General features: G+C 43.0%; 1 protein-coding gene across 1 annotated transcript in view; it reads left to right on the top strand.

Annotated features, from left to right (window-relative positions):
• The first annotated feature begins 1147 nt into the window (after positions 1 to 1147).
• DDAH1 (dimethylarginine dimethylaminohydrolase 1) overlaps positions 1148 to 19259 on the top strand; it is a 143609-nt gene continuing 125497 nt past the window's right edge. Inside the window, exon 1 of the mRNA XM_040987381.1 lies at positions 1148 to 1577. Within this exon, the coding sequence (XP_040843315.1) occupies positions 1275 to 1577 (303 nt within the window). The 5' untranslated portion in view covers positions 1148 to 1274. The remainder of the gene's footprint in view (positions 1578 to 19259) is intronic.

Genomic DNA, 19259 nt, shown 5'->3' with positions numbered 1-19259 from the left:
AATGTGAATTTGATAGAAAGAGTATTCTCATACCAGGAGCCTAAAAATTGGCAACAGATGCTGGATCAGCTACACCCAGGAGAGTGTTATGGAGCACCCCCAGAACTGTCTGGAGTAATTGATACAAACCACCCAAACTGGATCTTCCTGCTGAATGCACAGCAAACCAATTACTGACACCAAGGTAGTAGGAGAAAATAGCTATTGCAGGGCTCGGAGCAAGGAGCAGAGCAGGTATGGCTTCACCTTCTCCACTCGGTGAGGGGTTAGGGTAAAGGGTCCTTAAATTGAAATTGGGGTTGAGAATGTCCAGGTTCCTGGATGGTCTAGTTAGTGGCTCCCCTTGACTGGTCACAATATGGCGTTCACTTCTGAAGATGCCCTACCTGTCCAAGATTCCTGGACAAAGAAGTTTTTCAGGGGCTTTTTGGTGGTCACAAGGTGAAGTATGGGATAATCATTTCATGAATAAATACTTGGATTACTCTTTCCCTCTCCTGGCCCCGAACCCCTATTATACAGTAGTGCCATGGTGTCGTAGCCTCCCTCCTTTGCCGTGACATCCTCACTTTCCTTCAATTTATCTAGTTAATCTTAGTAAAATCAGGGCTAAGAAGCTTCAGACTAGGGGAGACCGCAAGGCTGGGAATTAAGACCTGATGGTTTCCCCAATCTACAAGCAAGGAGTGAATGCTCAGCTACGGGAGAGGGGAAAAAGAGATTCAAGTACTTGTGTCTGAAAGAACCGTCTCCATGTCTCACTTTTTGTCCAAGAAACCTCCATGTCTCGCTTCTTGGCCAAGAAACCCTTCTTTTTTTCACTGCCTTCCTCAGCGTGCTCTCCAGGTCCTGACAGGCAACGGTGAGAGGCGTGCACCTGCAGCGCAACCACACAGTCAGGTGCGGGTCAGGGGTACTTCGGCATGAGATGCCTCCACCTGTGCGTACCTCTGGTCCGCTTTCTCGGTGGCCTTTCCCGGCCCCACGCCTCACGCGGTGCTCGCGACTCGAACTCCCTCCTGCTCGGTCGCAAAACCTGGGAGCGCCGGAGTGGGCGCGCGGGCTGCGCGCGGGCCGGCGCCCGGAGCTCTGGGCATGCTCAGTGGCGCGGGCAGGGCTCCGGGCGCGAGCCGGGCTCCTTCTGCACCACATTCATCCGCTGCCAAGGGGAGCCGCCGGGCGCTCTTAAGGCTCTGCGCGCGCTGCCCGCTACCGAGCCGACCGCCGCGCCCCCTCGTCCCCACCTCCGCCGCGTCCCGTCGCTTTCCGGAGCCATGGCAGGGCTCGGCCACCCCTCTGCCTTCGGTCGTGCCACCCACGCCGTGGTGAGGGCACTGCCAGAGTCCCTCTGCCAGCACGCACTGAGGCGCGCCAAGGGCGAGGAGGTGGATTTCGCCCGCGCCGAGCGCCAGCACCAGCTCTACGTGGGCGTGCTGGGTAGCAAGCTGGGGCTGCAGGTGGTGGAGCTGCCTGCCGACGAGAGCCTCCCGGACTGCGTGTTCGTGGAGGACGTGGCCGTGGTGTGTGAGGAGACTGCCCTCATCACCCGCCCCGGGGCGCCGAGCCGGAGGAAGGAGGTAACCGCCTGCCGGCGACGCGAGGGGCGCGGTCGGGGGTGCGCGGCGGGCCCTTGAGGAACCGGGCGAGTTCACAACTTCCCACGGCGAGGCGAGGGTGTGTGTGTGTGAGAAAGTGAGTCAGGTAGAGAAGTCAGCGCCTTCGAGGTGATCAGGCTGAATAAGATGCGGTGCCAACTCGGCAGGTGGATAGGCTGGGGAAGCCATCTCCCCAGCATTTTTATTTGTAAATACTCCGCATGAGCAAGGTGCCACTCTCAGTGTGCCTGGGAAGCGGGGGAAGGGGTGAATCTGGACGTCCCTGAGGGAGGGGCGTGCCAGTCGGTGACACTTGAAGACCCCCACCCCCTGCCCCGAAATACTGCTGGCAACGGATGATTTACCGGGGTGTCAGCCACGTCGACATGGGGGCACCCGGAGTTACTTTTCAGAGGTGGAGAGTGAAACCCTGAAACGGGCTCTGGTGTGAATGAATTTGCTCAGAGTATATTGCTGGGAACCGTGCCGAATGTGTGCGTGAGAGCTCTAGGTCTGTGAAGCTGTACTCTGTGGGATGTTGGGCGTGTGCGCCGATTCAGAAATGGTTGTTTCCCAGATCCATAATTCTATTGATTTTTTAAAGTCTTGGGTATGGAAAGAGGTTTTCTATGTTCTCAAGGGGAGAGTGACCACTTTTAAATGTTGCAGCTTGTGAAAATGGCTGTGGTTGTATGAAACGCAATGTAGGTTAGTGGGGGAGAGAGAGAGAGTAGATTTGAAAATGCCATCTGGCTTGGGAATCTTCTCACAGGCGGTGCAGTGTCTGGGCCCAAGACTGCCATTGCTGTTGACACTCAGTGGCAACACACCAAACAGGTGTTTTCTTTCCTGTCTGGAGATTTGGGACTTTCACCCCGACCCCCTTCCTATTTTGTGTTTATTCCACTCCGAATTCTCCGGATATATACTGGTCCTACTGGAACTCTGCTTTTTGGCTAGTGAAATCCACATAGCCTGAGAATAAGCTTATTCCATTTGTTTCTCATTGAGATAACTTGCTTTCTTTTCCTCTCACTTTAACAAAATCCCAAAGGGTAACAAATCTCAACCTCTTATTTCCATTGCCACCAGTTTGCCCATTTTAAAATGCTACGAAATGAGAAGCCCTGTTGGAATACTATTGGATGTGTTCTAGGCCATATGGTAGAGCTGTGGTTTGTATCTGAAGAGTAAAAATAAGGTTCAAGAACTGTTTGATAATGGAATTCATTCAATAAGAGTAGGCCAGGGCTTGCATGAGAGACTCACTACACTACTGAATTTCATTTTATTCCGATAATAAAACCTTCACAGCGTTGGCCTTCCGGAGACTAAAGTGAGCAGTTGTCTTTGTTCTCTGCCAGATTTTCAGGTGCACCTTTTATATTGGTTTCATTCCAATAATGTCCTGGTTGGCCCACTGCCCAAGGTTGGTTAGTTTAGTACATAAGCACGTTTGACTGGGTCTACTGATTGTATGACCATGAGAAACTATCTCTAGCCTCACTTTTCTCACCCTTGAGGTAGATACTACAATACCCACTGCATTTACAATAAATCTATGAATCGATTTGAAATTAATAGAACAGGATGTTTTATCAGTGTTGACTATCATGGTTAACTTGGGTTAGGGAAGATTTACTCTTTGAGTAAGTGTCAGCATACACTAATGTGTATTACAGGAGATGGCCTATCAAAGGCTCTTGTCTTCTCACAGGGAAAGAATTTCAGACATGAGACAGAGAAGCAGTAAGCCTACAAGCCAAGTGTAATGGAAAGAACACAGCTGACAACCCAAGTGGACGTCAGTAAAGAACTAAGGTTCGGTCTACTTTTAGAAGTTTTTACAAATTGAGCCCACCATTTCCCTGCTCTCTTTTGCCTGTCCACTTCTGGGATATTGCTGTGTGCAGGAGTCTCTGGATCTGGAATTCATGGAATTCCCCCCCCCCCCGAGACTTTATAAGCATAGTGTTATTGGACCTATTAGCAGGGCAGGGAGATTCCCCCAAGCTGCTTTAGGTAGAGGGCTGAGACCCACCTAAGGCTGCTGGATTTGGACAAGAATTTAGATGTACAAATGCTGCTCTGCTTCCAAGGCTCACTTATACAATTCCACCAGCAGTCAATCACCCCCAAATTCCTGTTTTCTTAACCCCTTCCCTCAAACAAAGACTAATGTTTACTTGCCACGTATTAGAAATGTTTGCCCTGGAAGAGGTAAAGGGGAGTCATCTCATGTCTTAAGCTCCCCGCTAAGCTTTTTTATGACACTACACCCTGGTTTGGATCTCCTACTGGTATATGGTCTCTTTCTCAAGTACATCCATGCCATTGTGCTTGATCTGAGTCACAAGCCAGGTAAGTGAATATGGACCATCTAGTAGGACAGGAGGATCTTGGAGAGCAGGGTAATGTCTTCTTTCACAACACCAGCCCCTGCCTTAGCAGGTGTTAGTGCTTGTTGAATGAATGAATGAATGCTAAATAGCTAATACAGATATGCTATTAGCTTTACTATTAGTATTGCTATAAGTATTTTTAAGTATATACACATACACACACACATATATATGTATATGTAGCTTGTCTTCCTGTTTCTGAAAAATCATCACAGACAAGGCATTGTCTTAAAATGATTGTCACCATCCTCCCCAACTCCAGACTCATTATTCTTCATTCTGTTCTCATGCTGAAGCCAAAACACATCTTTTGAAAACACATATCTGCTCTTATATCTCTTCTGATGAAGACTGTTCTGTGTTTTTTTAAAAAATATTTGTTTTATTTATTTGGAAGTCAAGAGTTGCAAAGAGGGAAAGAGAGAGGGAGATAAATCTTTTATCTCATGGCTCACTCCCCAAATGTTTGCAACAGCCCGGGCTGGGCCAGACCAAAGTCAAGAGCCAGAAGCTTCATCTGGGTCTCCCATATGGGTACAGGGGCCAAAGGGCTTGCATTGTCCTCTGCTGCTTTCACAGGTGCATTATCAGGGAGCTGGACTTGAAGTGGAACAGCCTGAACTTGAACCACTGCCATGTGGGATGGTGGCATCACAGACATAACACTGGCTGCATGATGAAAATCCTTGAGACAATCCATTAAGCTTAAATAAACTTGGGCTCAGCTTTAATCAACTAGTTCCAGCTGCTTCTCTGAGCCCCCACCTCACCTGTCTCCACTCAAAAACATGTCCTGGCACTGATCTCAAGCCAGGTTCTTTCACTGAAGCTCACCATGCTACTGCTGTTCTATATAGACATGTTTCCTTCGGTACATGATTCCTCCTGCTCCTTCCCTTTCACTTATTTGAAAGGCAGATTTACAGAGAAGGAGATACACACAGAGAGAAAGATTTTCTGCCCATTGGTTCATTTCCCATATGGCCACAATGGCTGGAGGTGAGCAGATCCAAAACCAGGAGTCAGGAACACCTTCTGGGTCTTCCACGTGGGTGCAGCTTTCCAAGGCTTTGGGCTGTCCTTGACTGCTTTCCTAGGCTGTAAGTGGAGCAGTGGGACACAGACCGCCACCCCTGTGGGGTCCTAGCACATGCAAGGTGAGGATTTAGCCACTGATCCATCACGCTGGGCCCTTTAAGTACTCTTAGTATGTTTAATACTCTGAAGAGAAATCACCCTGAAAAAAGTATCATATTTTAAATTAATCCCATTCAATATTTTAGGAAGAAAAGTCAACTTCTAAATGTCAGAGTTCTGTAAAATTTATCTGAAAGCTGGCTTATTACTAGTGACAAGGTATGAGATTAAGTATTTTTTTATTGAAATTTTTGTAGACGTAATACATGTCTACAGAACCAAATGCAAAAATGTGTTAGAGACTATGTAGCCTTACCTCCTATGACCATTGTTTTATTTTTAAAAAATATTTACTTTCATTTAGTTGAAAGACAAAGTGATGCAGAGAGACTCTTCCACTGGTTCACTTCCTAACTTGTCACAACAAACAGGGCTGGGTCAGGCCAAAGCCAGTAGTTAGAAATTCCATTCAGGTCTCTAACATTGGTGGCAAGAGGCCCAAGTGTTTGGGTCATGCTCCACTGCCTCCTAGGATGTGTTGGAAGGAAGATAGATCAGAAACAAGACTTGACCCAGCACTTCAGAATGAAATGTGAATGTCCCAATGTGTCGCAGGCATTATAAGCAGCAGCTTAACCCATTGTGTCAAAACTCCAGCTTGCCCATTCACCCTCCTTGCGCCCGGCTACGCAGAAGCCTTCTTCAGAGGCCACCCCTTATACCTATTTTCTTTAGTTTCGTTTTGCAAGGTTTTTACTACCTAATAAATGATTAACTAGGAAATCTTATTTAAATAAAATTGTGAAATACATCCTGTGCCCTTTAGTGCATCTTTAAAAGCTATTATATCTTTTTCAGACACCAAGTATTAGTGTGTGAGATAATTCTGTTCAGAAGAAAAATCATACAAACACTTTATCACAAAGTGATAATAGCTTTAATTATTCTTTACTTGAATATTTGCATTTTTTGAGACATCTTTAGCAAAAAGGCAATGCTTAGCACAAGGAAGGCAACAAATCCCAGAGGAAGAATTAGACCTCAAATGAGAGGACCAGTGGTGCAAATGGAAGGAGTGGACAGTGCGTTTTAGGGAGACATTTCCTTTATATTAGGGCACTTAATCATTAGGAGCTACATATTTGGCAACTGAATTTATTTTCTAAGGAACAGCATAATTATGTTCCAGGACCCAGATGAAAATCAAGATCATGTCTGATAACAGAATGAACAAATGTGTAGGTTTTTTAAAATATATATATATATTTACTTAATTTTTTTTTAAATGTGAAAGGTGACAGAGACAGGGCGACAAAGAGACAGAGATTTTTCATCCTCTTTGGTTCATTCTCTAAATGACTGCAAATACTAAGTGTGGACATGGCTAAAGCCAGGAGCAAGGATTAAGGCCACAGTAACTTGGGCACATCAGCAGGAAGCTGGAGGAGAGAGCAGTTGGGAGTCAGACAAGTGCTTCCATAAGGGCCGTGGGCATCCCAAGCAGTGACTTAACCTCCTGCACCACCATGCTGGGCCCGACGACTAGGTTTAGACTATAAATCCCAAAAGATGGTAAGAAACCCAAGACTCAGGTAATAGGAATAGTACCTTGTCCTAAGGCACACGTGGTTAATCAGTTGCAGAAATGAGGTTTTCATGAAAGCAGAAAGGTCATTTTTGTTTGATGAGTTTGTTGCCAATTATGATTAATCCTAACAGAACATTAAACAGATGTGGAACGACTTGCTCAATCCAGTTTTACACTTTAACAATTTACAGCCTAACTTGGACACTAAGTGAATCCTTTCTACTTTCCTTCTCTCCTAAATGAGAGTCACTTATTTTCCTTTTAGGTAGAAAATAGTAATCAATCATTTACATGAACCTCCTAAATTGCCTAGGCATGGTTTGTGCTTAATTGTATCTTATTTATCAACAGAGTGAATGATTGGTTTTTAAAATGTACACATTTCCTCAACTGTTGTTTACTGCAGGTGAGAAGACTGCCCTAAACCATAATTAGAAATTGCTCTTCCTCTTCCTGAGATGGAAGGCTAGAGGCTTTTCACATGGCAGCAGATTAACGGCTCTGGATAAATCACCACCTCATCCTAGTTAGAACAAATGCTCCATTTTAGAATGTTTCTTCTCAGCTCTTTCACATGGCCTTGACAATCACATTTGGAAATTGATGTCTCTCAGAGATCAGGATGCATCCAGTAATGTAATCTATTTGCATGCACTTGAGCTTGAAGGCCTTGAAAATAAAAGAACACAATGAGGAGTAGGGAGTGACTTCCATTAGATTGTAATAGCTGAAAATGAGCTTTCTGCAGAGGTTCTTAGAATCATTAAAGAATCATTATAAGACAAGGAAGACAGGGCTAGATCCCTTGTAATTCAGATATGCCAGAAAATTGCTTTTGCATGTATTTGAATTCATATTAAGCTGAGATTTCTTCCAAATTAGTTTTATTGTATAATGGTAGGTACGTATTTATTACTGTAAATCACAACCACAGAGAAATCTACTTAAGTCTTGGAACAAACATATTTACTTTCCATTGCCTTTGTCCTAAGCAAATTATTTGTGACATCTTATAACGCCCATATAAATTTGGAGATGGATCTTTAAAAAAATGAAAGCTGATTATTGTTTATTTCATGGACTTTTGCTATTAAAAATCTCTAAGCAGTTCAGAAAGCCTCACTTAAAAAAAAAGATTTTACTTGAAAGGCAGAGTTAGAGAGAAAAAGAGGTGAGGGATTTTCCATCAACTGGTCATCCTCTAAAAGGCCAAACAGTTGGGTTGAAGCCACAAGCAAGGAGTTTCATTCTGATTTTGCGCATGGATGGAAGGGGCCCAAGATTTTGAGCCATCTTCTGCTGCTTTCCCAGGTCATTAGTGGGGAGATAGATCTACAGTGAGGGACAGAATTTGAACCATCACCCATAGGGGATGCTGGTATCACAGGCAGCAACTTAGTTGATACACCACAGTGCTAGTTCCACACTTCACTTTATGATGGGAGTTTCGGGTATGTGGTAATGTTCATGGCCCCTTTTGAAGGGGATAATGGCTAAAGATAAAATAACTAAAACCTAAATAGAAGAAGGCCTCATGCATGTTCTACTTCATGCAGTCTGTAAATTGTTATTTACTGTACCTGAATCCCCTGATGTTCCATCAGAATGCTCACCTGACCTTTGGAGTTAACGTCCATTACTTTCCTTAACTGACATTAGATATTAAATCTGTCAGAGTGCACAGGCTCATTTCATAAGCAGGCACTTTTCATCTGAATGGACTAGCAGGTTCAACAGCACACAATGAACCCCATTTAAAAATGTATGTGGGTAATGCCATCCTTATTCACTTTATCATTGTCAAATAATTTAATAATGCTCATCGTCTTCCTGAAGCTGAGGGCTAGAGGAGCGGTCACATCACATGGAAAGGAATAAATCACCAGACTAGATTCTCGTTTCTAAGTGTTTACATTGTCCAAGCAAGTATGACAGGTGAAGTCAGCATAGCAGTATGAAAATAAAAATGCGTAGTGTTGCAGGGTTGGTTGAATTTGGCCCCACAAATCAACATGGGCAATAACCTGACTCAGTTTAGATCGAAAAATGGAAGGAAATAGAATATTTTAGTTATTTTTGTAACTGGGCAGGCTTATGGGTAAATTGTCATTCCAGTAATGTATATATCAGTATATGACTTGATTTGACTACATCTAAGTACATTAATCTTTGATTTCCTGAAAAACAATTTTGCCTTTATTTCTTTGTTCTCATTTTAGGAAATATTATGGTTTTCTAATTTGTATGTGGGAGTAATTAATTATGAGTGTGTAAAAAAATGATTCTGCCTTTGAAAGTAGAGACAATGAGTTCTATCACACTCTTACGGATTGTGCATTCAGCAAGTGTTTATTATATGCCAAGCCTAATGTTTAGTGCTGATGACATAGAGATCAATTCAACATCTCCCCTGCCCTAGAGAAGCTCCTAGTCCAGCTGGGAAGCAGACCAGCATCAGACACTTGCAGAAGAGGGGCACTGGCCCCTTGACAGAGCCCTCTCCAGTGTTTTTTTCACACCTTAGGAATGTGCTTGAGCCACATCAGAGCTTCCCAGAAAGAGTGATTATTAAGGGGGAGTTAACTAGGAGAAGGCAGAGAAGTAGCCTTATAGAATCACAGAGCATGATGAACTAGGATAGAGGTGACTGTGAAAATTAATTTCATCCATGTTAGAGATTGAGGGTTGCAAAAAGCCCACTCTGCCCTCAGAGCTCTTGATATTTTAGACCCTGTTACGATGCCAACTTTGCCCAGGGAACAACATCCACAATTGCATTTCTTTTTAATTTTGGGTCAGGAGAATTTGGTCTCCTGGGGACCTTCTTTCCTGTTACCCAAATGCTCCATAAGGGTCATTCACCCCTTCTAAGAGTCCTGCTTAGCACACTTTGGTGGGAACAGTGCAGCTGTAGCTGAAGTGAAGGGGACTGAAGTGTCCTTCAAATGAGACTCGTTTCTTGTAGTTGCCATTTGGCTTCTGGCAAGGAACTTTTATTTGGTTTTGTAAGTTATCAGTGTATTCTTTGCTAGGCAATAATTTTTCCTTATAGGCCCATCAGTTGTCACATTAAGATGTAGCAGGCAAACCTGATACCATGTAGTCTACAGTTAGATATACCATTATTTGTGTCTGTAGCAAGTCATGAAAAACTAATCTCTATTTGCTGTTGAAATGTGTTCTTTACTAAAATATCTTTAAATCTTTACATTCATAGGCATTGAATCTCCCACTAATATTAATCAGTTGCAGCCTAAACTAAAAGTGTGTCTATAATCATGAGCTAAATGCTGTGCATGTGTATGCTGGACGGAACAGCCTTATGGAGAATACAGCACTGTTTTAGGAGCCAGAAAAACCTGGTGTCTGCAGTAATATTGAGATTCTAATCTTTGTAAATTGAAGATATCATTCTTTCCTCTTGCCACATTGGTTATGTTGGCTTGGAAACTGTAGAGCTGGAAAGACATAAAGAGCTTAGGGACAGTGGGAGGATGAAGATACGTAATTCAACAGATGGGATGGGAAATTGATGAAAAAATACGGGATTTTATTCAACCAGGGACATTATATTTGTTCTATTTAATTAACCAATCATATGAACCCATGCCTTGCTAATGATAATCCATTATGAAATGAAATTGAATTTGTTAAATCTGTTTCCACCACTTTGCTTACTCAACCATTTATAGCACATTCAATAAGTGATTTTTCTAGTAAAAGAGTTACTGAAAGCCAATGAGACAGCCTAAGATCCACAGACCTACACAAATTCTGTCATCACAGAACACTTTTACCAATGTCTGCCAGTTGATGCTTCTGTGGCAAATGTGAATCAAAAGCTGAACAAATGGAGAGCAAGTAGTTGCAAGGTAGGGAAGTTTTCTATTATAACTACAGGTTTGGGTATTCTCATGGCACTCCTTTGTTAAAAAGAGGAAAGAAGATTTCTTTATTTGAAAGCAAAGTGACAAAGAAACTGAGATATATCTTCCATCTGCTGGTTCATTCTCCAGATGACTAGAACAGGTGAGGCTAGGCCAGGTTCAAGCTGAAAGTCAGGAATTCCATGCAGAGTAGCACAAACTCCAAACAGCACCCCCATGTGAGATGGGGGTATCCCAAGGAATGATTTAACCTGCTGTATCACATGAATCTCGCCACTCTCTACATCCTATTTCTAAAGCTAAACCTTTAGTTTTGTTTTCCACATCTTGACTTTTGTTCTCCAAAACTGCATGAGTGAAGACTGATAAGTTAAAGGTATGGGTTTAAATGTAGTTTTTCTATAATTAGCTGTGTAAACAGCAAGATGCTTAGTCCAGTGAGATAGAGGCGTAATTATATAATTTTAAATATCCATTTATTTTACTTGAAAGTCAAAGTTACACAGAGATAAACAGATCTTCATCCCTTAGGCTCTCCTCCATGGTTTTCCCAGGCCATTAGCAGGGAACTGGATCAAAGGTGGAACAACCAAGGCCAGAACCAGCACCCTTATGCGATGCCAGCTTCAGGACAAGAATTGACTTGCTATGCCATACTGGCCCCATGGAGTAATTATTTTTTTAAATGTGGAGGTACACATGTAGACATTTTCAAATTGAAGCTATTTCCAATGCTGAAATTGCTGAATTCATCTTGGTTCACTTACACAGTAATAATGGAAGAAACACACCTATTTGATTCTCTTAATTTTTATTTTCTTTGAGTCATAAGACAACTATCATTTCACAAAATGAGAATAATCTAACTTAAATTTGACTTTAGATCATATTTTACACCATTTATGATCTTCAAAATAAAATGCTAGTTTTAAATTCTTCCACATAAAACTCTTGAACTAGAAAACGATGTTTAGAATTTAAAACTAGCATTTTATTTTGAAGACTCATGTCCTTTATGCCTTAACTTTGAGTATTTTAGAACTTTCTCTATGTCATCTTAGTCCAAAATCAGCTACCTAGCTTTTCTGGCAATCCCTTCTCTAAAGACAGTGTTGCAGACTGAGGGGTTCGAGTCAGAAAGATCACTAATTTCTTCACGCAGGAAGTTGGGTCTATGCTGTTTGCATGAGAAATTTTAGCTCCTGGGTTTAGTGTGGCCAGCTGCAACTCTTTGTGGACATTTGAAGATTCAGCCAATAGGTGGGAACTCTGTCTTTCCATATCACCCTGTCTCTCTGTTTCTTAAATTAAATAAATAAGCAAATATCAGCATTTTTCCCTATTATCAAGTGACATCTGAATTCCACCCACTTGGAAAATCTCCCAATAATTATGATTTCCCATCTGTTTAGACCCCTATTCATTCAGAAAAGTGACATTGGCATCTTCTACTCTGTGGCTTGGTGAATGTGTTTAGGGACTGTGAGGAGTAGGAGTTTTGTATTCTATCTTTCCTTTTTGGGTTCCTTTGTCTAAAGCAGTTAACAGATGATTGTATCGATAAGACAGGAAAATAAAAGTATTTGCCCTACCAATTAAGAAACTTAATATGACTATTGCCCACATAGAAGTACCTGGGTTCAAATCCACATATGAGTACCTGGGTTCAAATCCCACCCCTGGCTCTTGACCCCTGCTTCTGTCAAGGCATGCCCTTGGAGGTGCTTGCAGATGATTCCTCAAGTAGTTGTGTCTGTGCCCTGGAGTAAGTTCTCCGTCCCCTCTTTTGGCCTGGCATTGTATAAGCCATTATGACTCAACAGATAGATGCTTTGTCTGTCACTCTGCTTAAAAAAAAAAAATGTAGGAAAACATGGTTTCCCATTGGAGCTTGAACCTTTTTGCAGTCTTTCTTAGGGTAGGTTGAGTGGCAATGGTTGCCTCCCAGCAGCCACCAGTGAAGGCGGAGGCCTACATGGTCTCTATCAGGAGTCCCCAGGCCCCAACATCAGGAGTTGGCCCCAATATGCATGAAATGGGGCTGGGAACTCAGACGCTTTTCTTAGTTCAGAGAATGCCAGAATGTGTCCAAATACACTATATGGTAAAACATTATAATTTTCATGTCATTTTCAGATCACTGCCTAAAGGCTTAGATGTGACCTTGGAAATCACTAGCTTCATCATCTTTGCAATTTGCAACATTAGATAGGTGGAAATTCAGGCTTTTTATAAGATGGACCAAAAGGCATTTGAATTTCTCCCCCATGTAACCCGTTTGAGCTGTTTGTTACAGTGCCCATGAGAAATAAAGCATTTCGACTGGCATTTAGATTGGGTTCATTCTGACAGCGTGTGTGAATGTTTTGTGATGGGTTAGTCTGTGATTACAAGAAAATAGCATCTGAGTTTCAGTGGTAACAGCTGAGGAGCCATAGTACTACAAGTGAAACACTTCCTCATGCGTGCTATTTTGGCTACCCTCACCTTCCCAACAGTGCTTTTAAACACTTTAGTAGGTGACATCAATGACAGAAGCAAACCATGTGGTTGTATCTGGAGAAATCATGTCTGTAGAAAACGTGCCTGAAATTGTGCAACTTGGAGTTGTAATGACATGAGAACACAAGAAGCAGTTGTCATATCCCTGTCTGCATTTTTCTTCATGAATACTTAGCTGAATAACTGAAGTCTGCATGATTTGCAAGAAAACTGAGGTTAATATTCCTTCTAAACTGACCCCTGAGAGAAGCTTCTTGGTGAGGATATGGAGTAATACATATTTAAGATACCACATTTTCTTGAAAGTAATTGCGCAGAAACATAAGCTATAGTCCACTGGCCTCAACGCAGCCAAGGGCTCAATTATGATTCAATACACACTCCCTGGAGCCCTCACCTGCCCCCTTAGGTCAGTCTAATGACTGGAAATTCTGCAAATGTAACAGCTACTGTCCCTGGCCTATTTTTAAAACAGTCATATGCACACATAGACACATAAACATGGTTTATATATATTCTGAATCAAGTTTGGTTAAAATCCATTTTCTGACAGTGCCTTTCTTGTGAATCATGCTTGGTAGTAATGTGGGTTATCAAAAGTTCTAGAGGAATTCTTTTTTAGCAATCACTATATTTATTTATTTGAGAGACAGAGCTCCTAGTTACTCTGCCAAATGCCTATCATAGCCTTGCTGGATCATACTGAAACTGGGAGCTGGAAACTCAGTCCAGGTTTCCCCCATGGCTGGTCAGAACCTAACTACTTAATGAATCAGCTGCTGCTTCCCAGAATCTGCATTAACAGGAAATTACAATTGGGAGTGAGAATGCAGCCAGCATTACAACTCAGGCATCCTGATATGGGATTGTGGGCATCCCAACTGACATCTTAACTTCTAGGCTGCCACAAGAGGAATTATTGTTCCTTTTCGGTAGTATTTTATTCTTCCTCCTCCTCTCCCAGTTCCGCTTCTCCTCCTCTTCCTTCTTCTACTCCATCTCATTTCCCTTCTCCTCCTTCTCTTCTTCTTCTTTTTTTTTTTTTTTTTTTTTGGCATCACAGAAATTCATTCAGTGATACAGTGGGCAAAGGTATGTGAGAGATGTTTCTGCTTTCAGCTTATGTCCATGGGGAGGATGAGGATGCCCCTCCCTTTTGTCTGGCTTCTCGTGACCCAGAGAAGAGGAGGGGCTGCTTAATACTATTTTCTACTCCCAAGTCCAGGGGAGTACAATCTGGGGAAGAGGACATTTAATTGACAAGTAGGCACACTGTGTCACATAGGGTGGGGAAGATCTGACCTCCAGTTCATGAATCTAAGCTTGCTACCTGTTTGTTCCATTTTATTTACTCCCAAGATTTCTGACCCCTATTCTTAAGGGGTTCATCTCATTTTCTCTACTTCTGTAGCTACTTTCTTCTGACTAGGGATGTAGGCCTTGCATTTCCCGGGTTCAGAAATCTCTCCCTATCTCATCTAATGGTTCCATCTCACAAGCCCTAGAAAGTGTAGCTGGTGCCAATGGCTGTCATTGCTACTTTGAGAAGTCACTGGCCTTTTTCTGGTTTTTGAAGAGGGATCTGTGGACCTCAGTTTGTTCATAAGAGCAGGCTGACTTGCCCTTCATATGTGCTCCTGAGCATGATCCTCTCCTCTGCACACAAGTCAGCATGGGAGGTGACAGCATACATTGTATGTTCCAAAGCCAGGATACACACTCTAGTCTCTGGTCCCTGAATCTGGAGATCCTGTTGCTTCTGGGATTGTTGGGACATGAAAACCCATGTTTCTCAGCAACACCAAAGACTGTCAATGGGGGCTCCTTCTAGAACCCCAGACTCAGGCCTCTGGTCTAGCACAGTTGTGACCACCTAGGTCACAACATCAGGTCCCTGCTCTGCTTTTCACAAATTATCATGCTGTCATACAGTGGATGTTGCATGCCCAGGACACATCAGGTACTTGGCCTGCCAAAGGTCATCAATGGACTCCTCACCCTCTCACAGGACCCTGGCCTAAAATAAGCCTTTGGCCAAGTTCAATGCTACACTGCAGGTGAATCCCAGCATTGGCCTCTGGTCTGCCACTCCCAGACAGACACGTTAGTGTGCCGCAAGCACAGCCTTTGTAAGAGTTCTTAAGTTGCATTGTTTTGGTTATCACAAGCCAGGGGGGCCATCTTATTTTTAAATATTATGTCTTGGGCCTGGCACAATGGCTCAACGACTAAATCCACACCTTGCAAGCACTGGGATCCCATGTGAGCATTGGTTCATGTTTTGGCTGCTTCACATCTCACCCAGCTCCCTGCTTATGACCTGGTGATGCAGAAGAGGACAGCCAAACATCTTGGGACCATGCACCTTCATGGGAGACCTGGAAAAAGCTCCTGGCTCCTGGCTTCAGATTGGCACAGCTCCAGTCATTGTGGCAACTGGAAAGTGAACTAGTGGATGAAAGGTCCTTCTCTCTCTCTCTCCTTCTCTCTGTAAATCTGCCTTTCTAATAAAAATAAATAAAATGTTTTTAAAAATGTCCACATCAGAATCTAGTGCATTTTCATGCTTTGTTGACCCTGGTCTCTTCCATTTTGTGCTTCTACTTTCTGCTGATCCATGTATCTACCCACATGCACCTTCTGCTTGCTCCACACTCCAGACCCATGATCTCTTCAGTGTCAGATTCGTACAGATACTTTACTTATCGTCAGCTGCAGTTTGCGCACCTCCAAGTAGTCCAGTCATCTAGAGATGCGTGTGTTTAAACCCTCCGAAGAGGCAAACTGCCCAACCCTTACAACATACCTGGAGCCGTGGTTTTCTGGTCTTGTGTGCTCTGAAGGCTGGAACAGGAAAGCTATAAATTCACACTATAGTCCTATTATTTATTAACTGCATGGCCTTGAGCAAGTTGAACTTCCCTTTTTCATCATCTTTAAATATTGGGGGTGATTCACTCCCCTATTAGTTTGTTATGATGACTACATGAAGGAACATGTGTAAGGTACTAAATACATGCAGTGTATGCTTGCCATCAGTGATCAGTCCCTCCTTTCTTTGCTGTTCTCTTATTTGTATTTTTATTAAGAGCTGTCATTCAAATCCTTAGGGATTGAAGTTTTGCTTTCTCCTGCTATTTTCTTTTCCTGGAAGTTAGAGCCCTCCATTCCTGGAGCTTGAAAGCTTGCCTGAGGCCAGAAGTTGGAATACCGACTCTTGTGTTTTGCATCACTGTGCTTGAAACATGCCTGGAGGGTGGTAAGACCACTAGAGGAGTCTGCTTGAGTCTCAGCTGGCAGCTGAACCAGTCACCTAGCATCTGTGACACTGTTGACCCTGGCTTCTTCCCCACCTCATGTTTTTAGATGTAAGTCATCATAATCAACTGAATCAATAGATATCATCCCATAATCCCATTTCACCCTCTGATCTTCTAAGTGGAAGAATACTTACATAATTTCTGCTTTTAAGATTACCACTTGATTTTGAACTAGGCAATGTATTGGTGTTGAAATTTGAATTCATGTTTCCAGTATCTTTGCACATTGAGTATGTTTTCAATTGTTACAATAAATTTTAAATTGCTGTTACAAGATGAAATTCCCACATGGAATTGAGTCTTGATTCTGCTTCTTCTTCTTTTGTTATCTTGGGCTCTTTGCAAGTTTCAGTATCGTGTGAAATGTCTTTCTGCCTGTTTCCCAAGCATATTGAAGATCAAAGTGTTCTGAACACTGGGATGCCCTGTGCACATGTGATTACAGTGGTAACATTGTTATGATGAGCACAGACAGTACATTGTGGTGATAGTAACACGATTGTTTATGGAGCTGACCGGATCATCTCTCTCATTGACCAGATCTGGCGAATATACCCTTTGCCACAAATGTGGTTCTGCTTCTGGAGACAGATCTTCATAGAAAGAGGCCACTCTCAGAAAGCTTCAATCCACTCAAAAGACCCAGAGATCTTATTTGTAAAATAAACTTGGTCCACCACCCATGAGAAAGGGTAACATTATTTTTCTTCATTTAATATCCGATTGAGTGCTTGGCTAGATGAGAAACTGAAGGGATAAGCAAATATGATGCCTGCCCTGATGGAACCCATAGTCTAAGCGGGGTGATAAAGATAAAATAGATAATCACAAGCATATGTATGGTTTAAAAATGGTGATAAGGGCTTCAAAGGAAAAGGTCTTGTTTCATAAAGTTGTAAAAAGTTGATTAACGGACTTCAGCCACAAAAGGCTTAAGTATCACTTTGAGCTCAGAGCTCTTATGAGATAGTAAACAGTATATGTTTTTGGTCTAATGGCTTACCAGAGATGTTCCCCAGGCAGCAAAGACATAGGTTGACAATGAGCAGGACCTGAGCTAAAAGTCTTAAAGCCTCTTACTTAAAAGTGGTGTTGCTGGAGGCTAGCTGGAGACCACTGCTAGCTTCAGGATCCCCATGTGTAAAATGAGGGTAAAGCTGACCAGTACGGAGCAGAGCTATGAGTCTTCTCTAGCAGTGGTGCCTCTGCACATCACACATCACATCCGTGGGAACAGGACTACAGCCTGCTCTGAGGATGGGGCTCTGGCCTGCCTCAGCTGGCTCTCAGAATTTGGCTAGCAGGATCTTCAGCACTGGCACTGCATGTGCCTGGCATTTTGCTCCATTGTAAGGAACTTGATCACATACAACACTCCTGAGAAAAGCCCTTTGTTTATTAGAGAATCAGGAAACAGACTGTAGTTAAAATCTGTGATTTTATAGTAGTGAAGCTGAAATGGGGTGCCCAAAGCCAGGATATTTGGCCACCACCTCACAGAAGAGGCATGAATTTTCATGTCACTGTTAACAAATTTTGGATTAGTGAAACCCTGTTGGGACAAATACCAAACAGACAAGATGCCCCCTAAGAAGCAGGTTTCCCATCTATTAATAAGACATCAGGAGGAGTGAGAGAAAAATGCTTCTTGTTGAAGACGATTTTCAGCTTGGCAGTGATCTATCACTCTACATGACATCCATGAAGCCATCTCAGAAACCTTCCTGATCCAGGAGAACCAGAGGGGCTAGCCCTGGCTCCAGCCATGCATCTGTTCCAGGCTTCATGTTTATTTGCAAAAGGTTGCTTCAAACCGTGAAGCAACTTGTGGGAAACCTGGACCTTAACTTGCAAGCCCAGGAGGGGGTGCTAAGAAGAGTTGCACACCACTGGAAACAACCCAAGATCCTGGAGGAAAACTCTCAGGCTCTTTGGGAGTGAAAAACGAGGATTAATTCCATCCTAACACCACACTAACTTCAGCTTAGGCTCCCCTTAGACAACCAAGGGGAAAATTATGTTAAAGGTATAAGAACTTGGAGACACAGATTGATGCTATCAGATGTTGCCCTAACTCTGTGTGTATTTTATTTGATAACGCAGACTTCTCACCTGATTAGTAACAAACAGTAATGCAAACCATAATACAAGTAAATGACAAATTGTAAAATTTCTGCACACCTCAGTTTTGGTTGATGAGTGGAGATGTACTTGCTTACCTGGCTCTTGTCCCTGTGTCTAAAAGAGGGCAGGTTGACGTACCTAGCTCCATGCCCAATGTCCCTGATCACCATGACTAAGACTATTCTTTGGTGGCTTAGGTAAGTCCTTGGCTCCTACCCTTCTCTCTTCAGTCCTGCTTCAATTCTGCTGTATGCTTGCAACCAGTGTTGTATGTCCTCAAAAGAAATTAGTTGATTTCCCAAACTGTTGCTCCTGTTTGTGCAACTCTGATTTGCTTATGAATATACTCAGCCTTCTGTGTTCTTCACTTCTGCATCTGAGAGCACAACCAACTGTGGATGGAAAATAATTTTTAAAAACTGCATCCAGGGGCCAGTGTTGTGGTATAGCAGGTAAAGCCACTCCCTACAGTGCTGGGATCCCAAATGGCTACTGGCTTGCATCCTGGTTGCTCCACTTCTGGTCTAGCTACCTGCTAATGGCCTGGGAAAAGCAACAGAAGATGGACCAAGTGTCTGGGCCATTGCTGTCAACATGGGACACCCAAATGAAGCTCTTAGCTCCTAGCTTCAGCCTGGCCTAATATCAGCCATTGTAACTATCTGGGCAGTGAACTAGTGGATGGAAGATCTTTCTCTCTGTCT

This window comes from Ochotona curzoniae, unplaced genomic scaffold, assembly GCF_017591425.1.
Source record: "Ochotona curzoniae isolate NIBS_2020 unplaced genomic scaffold, NIBS_Ocur_1.0 contig_4612, whole genome shotgun sequence".
NCBI lineage: Eukaryota > Metazoa > Chordata > Mammalia > Lagomorpha > Ochotonidae > Ochotona > Ochotona curzoniae.
The sequence above is the reverse complement of the archived record's forward strand: the minus strand, read 5'-3'. Positions and strand labels throughout refer to the sequence as shown.